Here is a 17870-nt window from a genome sequence, read left to right on the forward strand (position 1 = left end):
GGGCCCCTGGAGCAGCGGAGGCCCTAGGCAACTGCTGGCCCTGTATGCCAGCAGGTGCCAGGGCCCACCAGATGCCAGGGCCCACCGGAGAATCCTCCGGTTCTCCGGTGGGCCAGTCCGACGCTGGTTGAACCCCTTGGATGCAGTCATTCATGCTCATGGAAGTCCCACAAAATATTAAATATGACTCTAATAGTACCACAACTTCATTCACCAATGTTTTGCAACATATATTTGTATTTTAAGTTAATTATTTGTTTGAATATCACATTACTTTCTGTGGCCGACAAAACTTTTGTCTTGACAAAATCTGACCATTCTGTGTCCATTAAATGATCAATATTTCTGCATTGATGCCAATTTATTTTCTTAACCTAAACCACATTTTGGAGGGTTTCAGCTTTCAAAAGAATAATTTATACAACCAATGGATGAATTTAACGTCAGGTCATAAGCTTTTATTTACATAACATGGATAAGAGACATAACTTCTGTCAGGGAATGTAGAACAGGAGACTTCTGGAGCCTCAGTCACATGTTGGTTTTTGTTGCATTTTTTGTTTCTGCTTTATCTTATCTCTTTCAGGGATTTTGCAGCGTTTTTCACTCATTCAAATGAATGGAAAATAAAACACAAGTAAAAATGCTGCAAAAGCGCAAGGTGTGAACATGCCCTGATCCTAGTTGTGTTTTTAATGGACCGAGAAGAGAACAGCCATGAAAACATGGAGGCGTCTGTAATCCCCGGGTTCCCCTGTAAGTATTGCAGACGATCCTGAGGATTCCATCACCACATTCCATGATGACATCACAGATGGTCGGCCATTATGACATCACAGATGGTCCTCCATTCTGACATCACAGATGGTCCTCCATTATGACATCACAGATGGTAGGCCATTATGACATCACAGATGGTCCTCCATTGTGACATCACCGCTCGCAGTTACTTATGCTGTGCACACAGGGTTCCGGCTGCCATTTTGGCTCCCTAGTGACTGAGTGCATTTGCAATTTTTCGCTATGGCTGAATTTCTTCTAGACAAGCTTCAGGTAGAAGCATTATCGGAGATTCTTTACACCCATTGCTCTGACATTAAGCTTCTACCACCCGATGGCATCCTCGGCTTCACTCACCGGCTGGTGGTGGAGCTAGTGCAGGACTGCCTGACCAAATACCAACAAGACCGTCTTACCTCAGAGTATCTGACGGATTTAACCCGAAACATCAGGACATTACTACAGCAGGTAAGTGGTGGACGCTCTGCACATACCTTCTCCACAATGATGGGTCATAATGGTGGACAGAAGCTTCTGGTGTCCCCCAATATTACACAGGATGAGGCCCAGACCCACGATCATTACACTATGGCCGCCTCCATTCTCACCGCTCCGCAGTCATTACACAATGGCCGCCTCCATTCTCATCGCTCTGCAGTCATTACACAATGGCCGCCTCCTTTCTCACCACTCCGCAGTCATTATACTATGGCCGCCTCCATTCTCACCACTCCGCAGTCATTATACTATGGCCGCCTCCATTCTCACCGCTCCGCAGTCATTACACTATGGCCTCCTCCATTCTCACCACTCCGCAGTCATTACACTATGGCTGCCTCCATTCTCACCGCTCTGCAGTCATTACACAATGGCCGCCTTCATTCTCATCGCTCCGCAGTCATTACACTATGGCCGCCTCCTTTCTCACCACTCCGCAGTCATTATACTATGGCCGCCTCCATTCTCACCACTCCGCAGTCATTACACTATGGCCGCCTCCATTCTCAACGCTGCGCAGTCATTACACTATGGCCGCCTCCATTCTCAACGCTGCGCAGTCATTACACTATGGCCGCCTCCATTCTCAACGCTGCGCAGTCATTACACTATGGCCTCCTCCATTCTCACCACTCCGCAGTCATTACACTATGGCCGCCTCCATTCTCAACGCTGCGCAGTCATTACACTATGGCCGCCTCCATTCTCACCGCTCTAAGGTCATTACACAATGGCCGCCTCCATTCTCACCGCTCCATGGTCATTACACTATGGCCGCCTCCATTCTCATCGCTGCACAGTCATTACACTATGGCCGCCTCCATTCTCACCGCTCTGCGGTCATTACACTATGGCCACCTCCATTCTCAACGCTGCGCAGTCATTACACTATGGCCTCCTCCATTCTCACCACTCCGCAGTCATTACACTATGGCCGCCTCCATTCTCAACGCTGCGCAGTCATTACACTATGGCCGCCTCCATTCTCACCGCTCCGCAGTCATTACACAATGGCCGCCTCCATTCTCACCGCTCCATGGTCATTACACAATGGCCGCCTCCATTCTCACCGCTGCACAGTCATTACACTATGGCCGCCTCCATTCTCACCGCTCTGCGGTCATTACACTATGGCCACCTCCATTCTCACCGCTCCGCAGTCATTACACTATGGCCGCCTCCATTCTCACCGCTCTGCAGTCATTACACTATGGCCACCTCCATTCTCACCGCTCCTGTTATTACACTATGGCCGCCTCCATTCTCACTGCTCTGCAGTTATTACACTATGGCCGCCTCCATTCTCACCGCTCCGCAGTCATTACACTATGGCCGCCTCCATTCTCACCGCTCCAAGGTCATTACACAAAGGCCGCCTCTATTCTCACCGGTCCATGGTCATTACACTATGGCCGCCTCCATTCTCACCACTCCATGGTCATTACACTATGGCCGCCTCCATTCTCACCGCTCCATGGTCATTACACTATGGCCGCCTCCATTCTCACCGCTCCGCAGTCATCACACTATGGACGGCTCTATTCTCACCGGCCCGTGGTCTATTACACTATGGCCGCCTCCATTCTCACCGCTGTGCAGTCATTACACTATGGCCGCCTCCATTCTCACCGCTGCGCAGTCATTACACTATGGCCGCCTCCATTCCCACCGCTCCACGGTCATTACACTATGGCCGCCTCCATACTTACCGCTCCGCAGTCATTACACTATGGCCGTCTCCATACTTACCGCTCCGCAGTCATTACACTATGGCCACCTCCAATCTCACCGCTCTCATCTCACGATTTCCCTTTTGTTTCTTTCCTTCTTTATAGGCCGAAGAAAGATCTCAAGACGGAGATTTGGCTTTTGTTAAAGAACCGGCCGAAAAAGTCCTGTATGTGCTGGAAGGTCCGGCCCGCTCCCCGGAACACCCGGTAAGGATCAATACTGAACCCGTCTCTTACTCCACTGGGGATGAGAACGTTCCCATGATGACGCCTGGTTGTCCAGTGACACTCGGGCGTCTGTAGGTGCAGGGTCAGTCCTTCTGATTTATGGATTCAGGAATCAGTGGAAGGTTCCACATCTTATTCTATATCTTCTATCTATCAGGAGACACCACAAGGCGATGACAAAGACGGGGAAAATGTCCCCCCGGAATCCCCGGACACTAATATGATTCAGCCGGGGCCGAGCAGCGATCTGACCACAGGTGAGCCAATCACACGACCGTCTACCGGAAATATCTGGATATTCTACAGGATAAGGAGAACGAAACATTTACTCTTTCCCCTCTGTGTGATGGGAACTGGGAGGCCATGTCACGTGTGGAGCAGTGGGAGGACTGGAATGGGCGGTTTATGGCCTCCAATGTGTTGGTCAGGAGAAATGGGAGGTAGAATTCATATGCAAAGTAGGATGAAAGTGCCCTAGGGGCGTGGGACAGAGGAGTCCGAGTGCAGGGACACGCCCCAGTGCACTTCCAGGCTAATTTGCATTTTCCAGCTCTGCTACATCTCCCTTCCCATCACTCACATGTGCAGCGAGGGTGGGGGGCTCCTCATGTAGTGATCGGGGTCCTCCATCACAGACAGCACATTTCTCTATGGCTGCGCGGCCCGTCCCCTTACTCAGAGCCCCCCATATAACCAGGATGAATCCCACCTACAGACGTCTCGTCATTCCTCCCTGATGGCGCTGGATTATGTCTGTGGATTAATGGCGTCTGATACATTTTATCTCTGTTGTAGAAACCCCTGAGCTGCCGGATCCTGAGAGTGTGATCTGTGAGATCCCGGAGATCCACGAGCCTGCCACTGTAAGTATAATAGAGGGAGATGTCTGTACGTCACTGATCCTGGGGGTGAATGACCCATCCAGGATTATCCCCATGTAACCAAGGGCCGTCTCTATTCTGGGGGAGACAATAGCAGTTATATTATAGGGAATCTGTCAGCAGGTATTTACTCCACATCAGAGAGCAGCACGATGTAGAGGCAGAGACCCTGATTCAAGCGATGTGTCCATTACCTTACAATATATTCTTTGCTGCAAATCTGGCAGTGCTCTGAACACTGAGCCCTGTATAATCCCGCCCACACCAGTGATTGGCTGCGTCTTGTGTATAACCCCGCCCACACCAGTGATTGGCAGTAACCTATATATAGCCCCGCCCACAACAGTGATTGGCAGCTTCCTATGTACACTGTTTATAGGCAGAAAGCTGCCAATAATTGGTGGGGACGGGGTTACTCAGAGCAGCAGGACTACAGGGCACGAGAGAGAAAGTCCTGTACTGATAATCTCCTGCTGATAACACAATGATTGTAGTGATCACAAGCAGACTTTGTTCCCATGATGGCGCCTGATTGTCCGGTGACACTCGGGAGTCTGTAGGTGCAGGGTCAGTCCTTCTGATTTATGGATTCAGGGATCAGTGGAAAGTTCCACATCTTATTCTATATGTTCTATCTATCAGGAGACACCAGAAGGCGGCGACAAAGATGGGGAAAATGTCCCCCCGGAATCCCCGGACACTAATACGAGTCAGCCGGGGCCGAGCAGCGATCTGACCACAGGTGAGCCGATCACACGACCATCTACCGGAAATATCCGGATATTATACAGGATATGCAGAACGTCACATTTACTCTTTCCCCTCTGTGTGATGGGAACCGGGCGGCCATGTTACATGTGGAGCAGTGGGAGGACTGGAGCGGACGGCTTAGGGCCTCCAATGTGCCGCTCAGGAGAAATGGGAGTTAGAAGTCATGAAAAGCAGTGTGGAAGTGCACTGGGGGCGTGTCACAGAGGAGTCCGAGTGCAGGGACACGCCCCAGTGCACTTCCAGGCTAAGTTGCATTTTACGGCTCTGCTCCAGCTCTCTTCCCATCACTCACATGTGCAGCGAGGGTGGGGGGCTCCTCATGTAGTGATCGGGGTCCTCCATCACTGACAGCACATTTCGCGGCCCGTCCCCCTACTCAGAGCCCCCATATAACCAGGATTAATCCCACCTACAGACGTCTCGTCATTCCTCCCTGATGGCGCTGGATTATGTCTGTGGGATTAATGGCGTCTGAACATTTTATCTCTATTGTAGAAAACCCTGAGCTGCCGGATCCTGAGAATGTGAACTGTGAGATCCCGAAGATCCACGAGCCTGCCACTGTAAGTATAATAGAGGGAGATGTCTGTGCCTCACTGATCCTGGGGGTGAATGACCCGTCCAGGATTATCCCCATGTAACCAGGGGATGTCTCTATTCTGGGCAAGATAATATCAGTTATTTTAAAGGGAATCTGTCAGCAGGTATTTACTCTACATCTGAGAGCAGCACGATGTAAAGGCAGAGATCCTGATTCCAGCCATGTGTCCATTTCCTTACACTATATTGTCTGCTGCAGATCTGGCAGTACTCTGAACGCTGAGCTCTGTATAGTCCCGCCCACACCACTGATTGGCTGCTTCTTGTGTATAACCCTGCCCACGCCAATAATTGGCAGCTTTCTGTGAATAACCCCGCCCACAACAGTGATTGGCAGTATCCTACATATAACCCCGACCTCAACAGACACTGGCAGCTTCCTATGTACACTGTTTATATGCAGAAACCTGCCAATCATTGGAGGGGGCGGGGTTACTCAGAGAAGCAGGACTACAGGGCACGAGAGAGAAAGTCCTGTACTGATAATCTCAGGCTAATAAAACACTGATTGTAGTGATCACAAGCAGACTTTGTTCCCATGATGGCGCCTGATTGTCCGGTGACACTCGGGCGTCTGTAGGTGCAGGGTCAGTCCTTCTGATTTATGGATTCAGGGATCAGTGGAAGGTTCCACATCTTATTCTATATGTTCTATCTATCAGGAGACACCAGAAGGCGACGACAAAGATGGGGAAAATGTCCCCCCGGAATCCCCGGACCCAAATACGAGTCAGCCGGGGCCGAGCAGCGATCTAACCACAGGTGAGCCGATCACACGACCGTCTACCGGAAATATCCGGATATTATACAGGATAGGCAGAACGTCACATTTACTCTTTCCCCTCTGTGTGATGGGAACCGGGCGGCCATGTTACATGTGGAGCAGTGGGAGGACTGGAGCGGATGGTTTATGGCCTCCAATGTGCCGCTCAGGAGAAATGGGAGTTAGAAGTCATATGTAAAGTAAGATGGAAGTGCCCTGGGGGAGTGTGATAGAGGAGTCCGAGTGCAGGGACACGCCCCAGTGCACTTCCAGGCTAATTTGCATTTTTCTGCTCTGCTCCAGCTCTCTTCCCATCACTCACATGTGCAGCGAGGGTGGGGGGCTCCTCATGTAGTGATCGCTGTCCTCCATCACAGACAGCACATTTCTCTATGGCTGCACGGCCCGTCCCCATACTCAGAGCCCCCATATTACCAGGATTAATCCCACTTACAGACGTCTCGTCATTCCTCCCTGATGGCGCTGGATTATGTCTGTGAGATTAATGGCGTCTGAACATTTTATCTCTATTGTAGAAACCCCTGAGCTGCCGGATCCTGAGAGTGTGATCTCTGAGATCCCGAAGATCCACGAGCCTGCCACTGTAAGTATCATAGAGGGAGATGTCTGTGCGTCACTGATCATGAGGGTGAATGACCCGTCCAGGATTATCCCCATGTAACCAGGGGACGTCTCTATTCTGGGCAAGATAATAGCAGTTATTTTAAAGGGAATCTGTCAGCAGGTCCACATCAGAGAGTAGCACGATGTAGAGGCAGTGACCCTGATTCCAGCCATGTGTCCATTACCTTACACTATATTGTCTGCTGCAGATCTGGCAGTGCTCTGAACGCTGAGCCCTTTATAGTCCCGCCCACACCACTGATTGGCTGCTTCTTGTGTATAACCTTGCCCACGCCAATGATTGGCAGCTTTCTGTGAATAACCCCACCCACACCAGTGATTGGCAGTATCCTACATATAATCCTGACCACAGCAGAGACTGGCAGCTTCCTATGTACACTGTTTATATGCAGAAACCTGCCAATCATTGGAGGGGGCGGGGTTACTCAGAGAAGCAGGACTATAGGGCACGAGAGAGAAAGTCCTGTACTGATAATCTCCTGCTGATAACACAATGATTGTAGTGATCACAAGCAGACTTTGTTCCCATGATGGCGCCTGATTGTCCGGTGACACTCGGGCGTCTGTAGGTGCAGGGTCAGTCTTTCTGATTTATGGATTCAAGGATCAGTGGAAGGTTCCACATCTTATTCTATATGTTCTATCTATCAGGAGACACCAGAAGGCGGCGACAAAGATGGGGAAAATGTCCCCCCGGAATCCCCGGACCCAAATACGAGTCAGCCGGGGCCGAGCAGCAATCTGACCACAGGTGAGCCGATCACACGACCGTCTACCGGAAATATCCGGATATTATACAGGACAGGGAGAACGTCACATTTACTCTTTCCCCTCTGTGTGATGGGAACCGGGTGGCCATGTTACATGTGGAGCAGTGGGGGGACTGGAGCGGATGGTTTATGGCCTCCAATGTGCCGCTCAGGAGTGCCCTGGGGGTGTGTGATAGAGGAGTCCGAGTGCAGGGACACGCCCCAGTGCACTTCCAGGCTAATTTGCATTTTCCGGCTCTGCTCCAGCTCTCTTCCCATCACTCACATGTGCAGCGAGAGTGGGGGGCTCCTCATGTAGTGATCGCTGTCGTCCATCACAGACAGCACATTTCTCTATGGCTGCGCGGCCCGTCCCCATACTCAGAGCCCCCATATATCCAGGATTAATCCCACCTACAGACGTCTCGTCATTCCTCCCTGATGGCGCTGGATTATGTCTGTGAGATTAATGGCGTCTGAACATTTTATCTCTATTGTAGAAACCCCTGAGCTGCCGGATCCTGAGAGTGTGATCTGTGAGATCCCGAAGATCCACGAGCCTGCCACTGTAAGTATAATAGAGGGAGATGTCTGTACGTCACTGATCCTGGGGGTGAATGACCCGTCCAGGATTATCCCCATGTAACCAGGGGACGTCTCTATTCTGGGCGAGATAATAGCTGTTATATTATAGGGAATCTGTCAGCAGGTATTTACTCCACCTCTGAGAGCAGCACGATGTAGAGGCAGAGACCCTGAGTCCAGCCATGTGTCCATTACCTTACACTATATTCTCTGCTGCAAATCTGGCAGTGCTCTGAACGCTGAGTCCTGTATAACCCCACCCACACCAGTGTGTATAACCCCGCCCACACCACTGATTGGCTGCGTCCTGTGTATAATCCCGCCCACACCAGTGATTGGGTGCTTCCTGTGTATAATCCGCCCACACCAATGATTGGCTGCCTCCTGTGTGTTGCCCTCCCCACACCAGTGATTGGCAGTTTTCTGTGTATAACCCCGCCCACACCAGTGATTGGCAGTATCCTATATATAACCCCGCCCACACCAGTGATTGACAGCTTCTTATGTACACCGTTTATAGGCAGAAAGCTGCCAATCATTGGTGGTGGTGGGGTTACTCAGAGAAACAGAACTACAGGGCAAGAGAGAGATAACCCTGTACTGATAATCTCCTACTGATAAAACACTGATTGTAGTGATCACAAGCAGCCGTTGTTCCCATGATGGCACCTGATTGTCCGGTGACACTCGGGCATCTGTAGGTGCAAGGTCAGTCCTTCTGATTTATGGATTCAGGGATCAGTGGACGGTACCATATCTTATTCTATATCTTCTATCTATCAGGAGACACCAGAAGGCGACAAAAAAGATGGGGAAAATGTCCCCCCGGAATCCCCGGACACTAATACGAGTCAGCCGGGGCCGAGCAGCAAACTGACCACAGGTGAGCCGATCACACGACCGTCTACCGGAAATATCCGGATATTATACATGATAGGGAGAACGTCACATTTACTCTTTCCCCTCTGTGTGAAGGGAACCGGGCGGCCAGCTCACACGTGGAGCAGTGGGAGGACTGGAGCGATCGGGAGAAATGGGAGGTAGAAGTCATATGCAAAGCAGGATGAAACTGTCCTGGGGGTCGTGGCAGGAGTACGAGAGCAGGGACACGCCCCAGTGCACTTCCAGGCTAATTTGCATTTTCCTGCTCTGCTCCAGCTCTCTTCCCATCACTTACATGTGCAGCGAGGGTGGGGGGCTCCTCATGTAGTGATCGGTGTCCTACATCACTGACAGCAAATTTCTCTATGGCTGCGCGGCCCGTCCCCATACTCAGAGCCCCCATATAACCAGAATTAATCCCACATACAGACGTCTCGTCATTCCTCCCTGATGTCGCTGTATTATGTCTGTGGGATTAATGGTGTCTGATACATTTTATGTCTATTGCAGAAACCACTGAGCTGCCGGATCCTGAGCGTGTGATCTGTGAGATCCCGGAGATCCACGAGCCTGCCACTGTAAGTATCATAGAGGGAGATATATGTGCATCACTGATCCTGGGGTTGAATGACCCGTTCAGGATTATGCCCATGTAACCAGGGGCCAACTCTATTCTGGGGGAGATAATAGCAGTTATATTATAGGGAATCTGTCAGCAGGTATTTACTCCACATCTGAGAGCAGCATGATGTAGAGGCAGAGACCCTGATTCCAGCAATGTGTCCATTACCTTACACTATATTCTCTGCTGCAGGTCTGGCAGTGTTCTGAATGCTGAGCCCTGTATAATCCCGCCCACACCAGTGTGTATAACCCCACCCACACCAGTGATTGGCTGCTTCCTGTGTCTGACCCTACCCACACCAGTGATTGGCAGCTTCCTATGTACAGTTTATAGGCAGATAGCTGCCAGTCATTGGTGGGGGCGCGGTTACTCAGAGCAGCAGGACTATAGGGCACAAGACAGATAGTCCTGTACTGATAATCACCTGCTGATAAAACACTGATTGTAGTGATCACAAAAAGTCGTTGTTCCCATGATGGCGCCTGGTTGTCTGGTGACACTCAGGCGTCTCTAGGTGTAGGGTCAGTCCTTCTGATTTATGGATTCGGGGATCAGTAGAAGTTTCCACATCTTATTTTATATCTTCTATCTATCAGGAGACACAAGAAGGCGACGACAAAGATGGGGAAAATGTCCCCCCGGAATCCCCGGACACTAATACGAGTCAGTCGGGGCTGAACAGCGATCTGACCATAGGTGAGCCGATCACACGACCGTCTACTGGAAATATCCGGATATTCTTCTGGACAGGGAGAATGTCACATTTACTCTTTCCCCTCTGTGTGATGGGAACCGGGCGGCCATGTCACATGTGGAACAGTGGGAGGACTGGAGCGGACGATTTATGGCCTCAAATGTGCAAGTCAAGAGAAATGGGAGTTAGAAGTCATATGCAAAGCAGGATAGAAGTGCCCTAGGGGCGTGGCAGAAGAGTCTGAGTGCAGGGACATGCCCCACTGCACTTCCAGGCTAATTTGCATATTCTGACTCTGCTCCAGCTCTCTTCCCATCACTCACATGTGCAGCGAGGGTGGGGGGCTCCTCATGTAGTGATCGGGGTCCTCCATCACTGACAGCACATTTGTCTAAGGCTGCGCTGCCCGTCCCCATACTCAGAGCCCCCATATAACCAGGATTAATCCCACCTACAGACGTCTCGTCATTCCTCCCTGATGTCGCTGGATTATGTCTGTGGGATTAATGGTGTCTGACACATTTTATCTCTATTGTAGAAACCCCTGAGCTGCCGGATCCTGAGAGTGTGATCTGTGATATCCCGGAGATCCACAAGCCTGCCACTGTAAGTATCATAGAGAGAGATGTCTGTGCGTCACTGATCCTGGGGGTGAATGACCCGTCCAGGATTATCCCCATGTAACCAGGGGCCGTCTCTATTCTGGGCGAGATAATAGCAGTTATATTATAGGGAATCTGTCAGCAGGTATTTACTCCACATCTGAGAGCAGCATGATGTAGAGGCAGAGACCCTGAGTCCAGCCATGTGTCCATTACCTTACACTATATTCGCTGCTGCAAATCTGGCAGTGCTCTGAACGCTGAGCCCTGTATAATCCCACTCACACCAGTGTGTATAACCCCGCCCACACCAGTGATTAGCTGCGTCCTGTGTCTAACCCCACCCACACTAGAGATTGGTAGCTCCCTATGTAAAATCCCACCCACACTCGTAGACGAATCACATGGAAAGGTATTTTCAGCAATTCACTGCCCAGAGTATTAGTCCCACGCTATCCTTAGCAGCCTCTCGTCCTAGGCCTGCTACTTCGTTCACTGCGGTTCACACACTAACTGACTGTCACTTCATGGACTTGCCAATAGCTCTCAGTTCTCCCTCCCAATCTGGATCGGCCACTACAGTTAACCCTGTCTCAGCTAGCTGTAGCCCCAGTGGGTATCATCCATTTATCACACACATGAACAACAAATACATTTAACCCTTGGAGTGTCAGGAAGCAATCCATCAGCCCCACCACTGCTACACCTACATCGGATCAGTGCAAATCAGCTGAGACATGATGTAGTACGAGACGTTTCTGCATCTGGAGCTTTTCTCCAGCAGCTTCTAGATCTTAACCTCATTTCTGCTTCTTCTATTATAGAACTTGATGGAATCATTGATCCCGGCGAGAAAGCCGCATATGAGCGACTTCGAGACATCCAAACTGATCAGCGGCGGATGTTTTGGGTGAGATTTTTGTTGGCATTATCCACATTTCTCAGGGTTCCCTATGACAAGGCTTCCGCCTCTGTGCTCTGCCATACAGTGTTATCATAGGGACATGATCTGAGTCCACATCACTGTCTTGTCCAAGGACTTCTATAGCTGGATTTTTATAGGGCTCATTATTAACCATGGATTCTTCTTCTCTCCAGGGCTGCCTACTTAGTGCAGCACAAACACTCACAGCAGATCTTCACTATGAAGAAAATGGCGAAGAAGAACCTGGAAACTGAAGAAGATGTGGACGCGGCCTTTCTGGAGAGGGACATCATGACCTTCGCTGATTGTCCCTTTGTGGCCTCCATCCTTTGCTCCTTCCCTACTAGATCTCACCTGTGTATGGTCATGGAGTATGTCGGAGGTAGGACATGTACATATATTATATTCAGCCTATGTCTGCGGACATCTTATCATGACTCATATTGTTAGGACTTGTCCACGAGGATGGTTGCATCCCCACCCAGCATTTACTGTAGATATTAAGGAAAGTCATTGATGTGTGATGTCCCTGTATGTCCGCACTGAGCTCGTCTGTATCTCCAGCTGTAGACCAGTTGTGGCATCACTGTATATGGACGACATTTCACCGTGACCTCAGACCAATATTCTGTGCACTATATATGCATTATATCTATATATATTCTCTCCTGCTCCGATGTCTCAGCTCACTTCTCATGATACATCTTGGTGATCTGCTCTATAAACCCCTCACCGCTCATATTTCCTTTCTTCTATAGGTGGAGACTGTGCGTCCCTTCTAAGAACCAGGGGCCATTTATCAATCCCCTTGGCCCGCTTGTACTTTGCAGAAACAGTTCTTGCAGTGGAATACCTGCACAGCTATGGTGTGGTGCACCGAAACCTGAAACCGCAGAAGTAAGTGCCCCCTATAGTGTAATAAAGAGGGGAGTTATTATTTATGATCACACGATCTGTGAGCCTAAAACCTTCTTCTCTTTCACAGCCTCCTGATTACAACTGCTGGGCACATTAAAGTCACTGATTTTGGGCTTTCAAAAATTGGTATCATGATACCAAAAACCAACACCTATAAGCAATCAGCGAAGGACATCTCCAGAGAGTTCAAGGACCGTGAGGTTAGCATCACTTACTGGAACTTAGCTTGTTCTTTACATATCTCACCACTATTGTCTCTTCTCTACGTTCTTCATTTCTGGAGAACTTCTCCACTTCTATTTGATATTCTGTCACTGTGTATTTAATGGTGAGAACTTGTCTTAATAATGAGTTTCATCACCTCTCATCTGGATATTCTGTTGGTTTCTAGAATTGTGGTACCCTGCATTACATGGCCCCAGAGGTCATCATGAAGAAAGACTACGGAAGACCTGTTGACTGGTGGTCAATGGGTATCATCCTCCATGAATTTCTGGTGGGATCTTTACCATTTGATGTGGATTTCATAACTGAGCTTAAAAGATTGATTGTCATGGGTAAGTAGAATGATCCGATTTTTGCTTTGACTGGTTACATTGGTTATTTCCTTTGCTGCACCTTACAGTCCAATACAAACGTTTTATTTTCTGTAACTTTCTATATAACAGCAAAAATACCTTGGAATCACAAACGCCATCCACCCCGTAAGGCTAAGAACCTCATCACTGAGCTGCTCCAAAAAAATCCTGAGCAAAGACTTGGGACAGGTAACAGATATAATAGTATTAATATTTACTTATTACACTGAGGACAAATCGTTCATGTCCATGAGGGTCAGCACTTCTCTTTCTGCTCGCCTATTTCTAGTTCTCCATACTGTGACTTTCTTTCTATTTCCTTCATGTTGGCTCAGTTACGTCATTAGTTCAGATTAGGATAAACTGTTCAGATATTCAGCAGTTTCTGACAATGTCCTCATCAATTTTTTTTTTTTTTCCAGGTGGAGCATTTCAGATTAAGGATCATCCATTCGTGAAAAAATTAGATTTTGACAATCTTCTAAATCAGAAGCCAATGTATATTCCTCATCTTTTGTCAGATGTGGACACCAGACTCTTTATCAGTAAGTAGAAGGAGACATCATCTAGACTAAGTTGTTGTTTGTCTCGTCTTCCTTAATATGTGACATCCGGTTCGGGGATGAATTGTGACTGTGCTATATCCAAAACCTCTCGTAACATTTCATTACCTATGTCTTGTAGATCACGCTACTAGAGACATGCCTATGGTCTCAGAGAATGAAGAGGACACAAGTGAGGACAAGGACCTTGACTTCCAAAATTTTACGTCATCCTCTGGAAGGCTTTCTAAAGTGAATATATGACCAATAAATCCAGAATATGTAAAAAAAAGACATCTCAAAGTAAAAAAAAGTTTTTCATATCTTATTTTTTCCCTTATTTAGCTTTGCACCATCGCTACCATCACGATGAACAATGAGAATTCAAAGTCCCATCCAGAGTGTACCCAAGCATCAAATATTGAGATAACAAATTCTGCAATAAATCCCAATGCAGAGCAAGAAAGCCAAGAAAATGTAAAAAAGGGGAAAAGAAGAAGAGGTGAGATTGAGAATCATGTCCATGTTGTGTGATGTCGGTCAGTGAGAAGAATTCATGTGTCATCTGTCAGTGATGGGATTATCACATGTATGATGGTTGGTGATGATCCCTGACCTCTGTGTGATGAGATTCCTCAGCTGTCTGGCCACTGTGACCCCACAGAAGTATCATGTTGTATGGAGTCCCATCACTTACATTGCATTTACTTCTATTCTCATAGGTTCCATCTTCCGCCGGATCTTATTATCCTGCCGGCGTGGATTATCCAGGGCTGCCAGCGTGCTTACATGTTGTTGCCGCTCCCCTACAGACATCTAAAAGACGGGAAACCTCCACATCCAGCGCCCTGAAGTCCAGCAGATACACCATCACTGTTGGAGAAGTATAGAAGGACCTTCATCATCTAGCTGTGTCCTTTTGTCACATCTCTACCTGGACATGTATAGCCTCTGTCACCAGGCTCCGCGGTATCCATACTGGACATCTATGGCCTCTAACCAGGCTCCGCGGTATCCATACTGATCACCTGGTATCTGACCCCGGCTGTCTATCAGACTATGATTTCGTCTATTGATTCAGTTCCTGGTTTTCTCCCTCCATTATCATTTTATCCCATTATTAATAAAGAAAATATTCATTAAACTTTACTCTGCATTTTGTCAATTGATAAAAATAATATATTAACACTTCTGTTATAAAAAGCAAATATACGCAGACAATATGTATCCATATTTATATATATTGTATGTATATACTGTACATATGCTGTGACGACACAGCATTTAATCTTAGTTATGCCAGACTTGTCTTTCTTCAGTCGGTCAAGAGACATAGACTATTGTTCGTACGAGTCAGAATGTTGACTCTTGAGTTGCATTTTGCTGCAGGTTATTATTTGCTATTAGTGATGAGCGAGCGTACTGTGATAGTTGTTTGATAGACAATCCCTCCATGTGTTATGACTGCCTAACAGCCGTGAGACATGCAGCCACGGCCACTGGAACATCGTATTAGAGCACAAATTACTAAAATATGAGGGGCCTGGAAGCCTTTCTTGAAAAGTATAATGTTACAGGATATATATACTAGATTCCTTGATAGGGCGATGATCCAGGGAACTAGTCTGATTGCTGAATATGGAGTCGGGAAGGGATTTTTTTTCCCCAATGGGGAGCTTACTGTTTGCCACATGGGTTTTTTTTACTTCCTCTTGATCAACATGTTAGGGCAGGTTAGGTTAGGATATAGGTTGAACTAGATGGACTTAAAGTCACAGCTGCTCTAATCCCGAAGTCACAGCTGCTCTAATCCCGGCGAGCCAGCGGAAAAGTGAGACTCTATAATTTGCACCACCTTGGGTATTTGCTGGGACTGTTCTATATGTTATTGTCTGTTGTTGAATCAATAAGGTATTGCAACACTGTTTACCTTCACCCTGTGTTGTCTGAGTAGTACTCTGACCACCGGAAAAGGAGAGTGGGCGTTCAATGGGATGAGCCCATGCGATCTCGGACCAGTGGACAAGAGCACCCACTAACCCACATGTCTTCACATTTGATGGCAGCAGTGGGATATTACTGAGCCAGGTGGATCCAGGGGAGCTGCAAGGGACTGATGTTCATAGACACCGTCCAAGGGCTCCACAACCAGGGAGGCATATATAAAAACCCTGCAGACCATAGGTGAGGCCTACACAATAGGTTTCAGACGGCACCATGTCCAACCCAATCACCTCTGCCTTTTGAAGAGGACCAGAGTGGATGGTTAACCGCAACCAGAAACTGCAACTACAGGAGCTATGCCAGCCTTGATGGATTGAATACTAGGCCACATACACTCGGTCAGATTTTATTCAGGAATTAGTCCGTTGGGTTGCCCAGAACATCTTGGATGATGACAAAAACTCTGCCGTATGTCACCTATGATAAGGTGCGAGTGCTTAGGATCGGTGTAATGGCGGACCCTCACAGTATTTAATATATAGAGTAAAAAGGTTGAACCGCACCTCACAAATGTCAAAATCTTATAGACAAAATTTCAGAAGCGCACGTCAAAAACCAGGGACTCCAACCTGGGAAAGTTCCATGTCAATAAAAAAGAAGACAGCGCCTCAAACCATGGTGAAAAAATAAGCCTTACATTTTATTCTACCTCCTCACAGTTTTTAGTCACTGCCGTATGTCACATGTAATAAGGTGCGAGTGCTTAGGATCGGTGTAAAGGTGGACCCTCACAGTATTTAGTCACCGTCGTATGTCACATATGATAAGGTGCGAGTGCTTAGGATCGGTGTAATGGTGGACCCTCACAGTATTAAGTCACTGCCGTATGTCACATATGATAAGGTGCGGGTGCTTAGGATCGGTGTAATGGTGGACCCTCACAGTGCTTAGGATCGGGGTAATGGCAGACCCTCACAGTGCTTATGATTGGTGTAATTGGGTCGCCCTCGCACACCCAGGGCAGCGGGGTACTCGGTACTGGGCCGGTGTCAGGCGGGAATGTGTCACAGCAGCGGTGACCCGGTCCGTGGCCCTGGGCACCCAATATCAATGGCGGTGATGTTAATGGTGTTAAAGTTTATTAGAATAGTTTGTGACGCCACCCGTGGTGTTTGGCCAGTAAGATGTTACGCCAACGCTGCATGCAGATCCGCTGGGACTGATGTAGTGCAGCAAAGATGGTATAGCTCCCCACAGGTGGAGCTGTAGTCCCAGGGCAGTGTAGGTGCAATGGATGAGGAGAGGCGCAGAATGGTATGGAGGCTGGTACCCAGGTGTAGTGGTGCGGGAATAACTGGAGGACACCAGAGTATGCGGTTCCAAAGCTTTACTCACTGTTTGCAGTTCACTCAACTGCCTGCCTCCGTACTGTGTTCTCCAGGTCAGGGCTCCAGCCAACCTCCAGACAGGATAGGGTTCTCCCTTCCACACTCCGCCAACATGTACCTTACTGAACGACTCCTCCAATGCGCCTTTAGGTGCGAAGCACTCCAGTACTTAGTTACCCTGGAATGCCTCTCTCTAGGTGTTCCTAGTCTTTACTTGTATGACAGACAGCTGTAACCTGCTTCGGGGACTCCTCACTGCGTCCCGGCTCTCTATTCAGTTGCTGTTGTGTCCCAAGTCTATGATGGGAGCAAGGCGCTAGCCGCTCACTACTTCTCCGGTGTCTGTTGCCGGACATAAAGATCCAATCAACCTCGGGGACCGGGCCCCGGCCTTTGCGCTCTCTGGACTGGAAGGGTTCCCTCTCTTTCTCAACCTGCATCCCACCGTCCTTCTATTCTCCTTCATTCCGATCTGTTCTATCTCTCTTATGGAATCTGTAGTCTCCGGTCTACGTCTCTTTCTCCTTCTCTTCCTTCCTTAG

General features: G+C 48.5%; 2 protein-coding genes across 2 annotated transcripts; both read left to right on the forward strand.

Moving 5' to 3' along the window:
* Window positions 1-11872: 11872 nt before the first annotated feature.
* On the forward strand, window positions 11873-13844 carry LOC141091748 (microtubule-associated serine/threonine-protein kinase 3-like). Its single transcript, XM_073577440.1, has 6 exons — window positions 11873-11943; window positions 12132-12340; window positions 12717-12855; window positions 12944-13076; window positions 13268-13433; window positions 13545-13844. Exons 1-6 carry the CDS (start codon window positions 11897-11899, stop codon window positions 13682-13684), a joined length of 834 nt encoding a protein of 277 aa, XP_073433541.1. The 5' UTR covers window positions 11873-11896; the 3' UTR covers window positions 13685-13844.
* LOC141091851 (microtubule-associated serine/threonine-protein kinase 4-like) lies at window positions 13778-15106 on the forward strand. Its single transcript, XM_073577606.1, has 5 exons — window positions 13778-13793; window positions 13877-13999; window positions 14139-14248; window positions 14342-14498; window positions 14719-15106. Exons 1-5 carry the CDS (start codon window positions 13778-13780, stop codon window positions 14814-14816), a joined length of 504 nt encoding a protein of 167 aa, XP_073433707.1. The 3' UTR covers window positions 14817-15106.
* Window positions 15107-17870: the final 2764 nt, after the last annotated feature.

Source organism: Dendrobates tinctorius, unplaced genomic scaffold (assembly GCF_039654945.1).
Source record: "Dendrobates tinctorius isolate UK_male_01 unplaced genomic scaffold, ASM3965494v1 ptg000056l, whole genome shotgun sequence".
In the NCBI taxonomy this organism is placed as follows: Eukaryota; Metazoa; Chordata; class Amphibia; order Anura; family Dendrobatidae; genus Dendrobates; species Dendrobates tinctorius.

Bases quoted from the DNA above. Each gene is read 5' to 3' on its own strand.
- LOC141091748 (XM_073577440.1), top strand. From the start codon at position 11,897: ATGAGCGACTTCGAGACATCCAAACTGATCAGCGGCGGATGTTTTGG. The intron at 11,944-12,131 runs GTGAGATTTTTG...TCTTCTCTCCAG, and splicing joins ATCAGCGGCGGATGTTTTGG to GGCTGCCTACTTAGTGCAGC. The intron at 12,856-12,943 runs GTAAGTGCCCCC...TCTCTTTCACAG, and splicing joins CGAAACCTGAAACCGCAGAA to CCTCCTGATTACAACTGCTG.
- LOC141091851 (XM_073577606.1), top strand. The intron at 14,000-14,138 runs GTAAGTAGAAGG...TATGTCTTGTAG, and splicing joins GGACACCAGACTCTTTATCA to ATCACGCTACTAGAGACATG. The intron at 14,499-14,718 runs GTGAGATTGAGA...CTATTCTCATAG, and splicing joins AAAGGGGAAAAGAAGAAGAG to GTTCCATCTTCCGCCGGATC.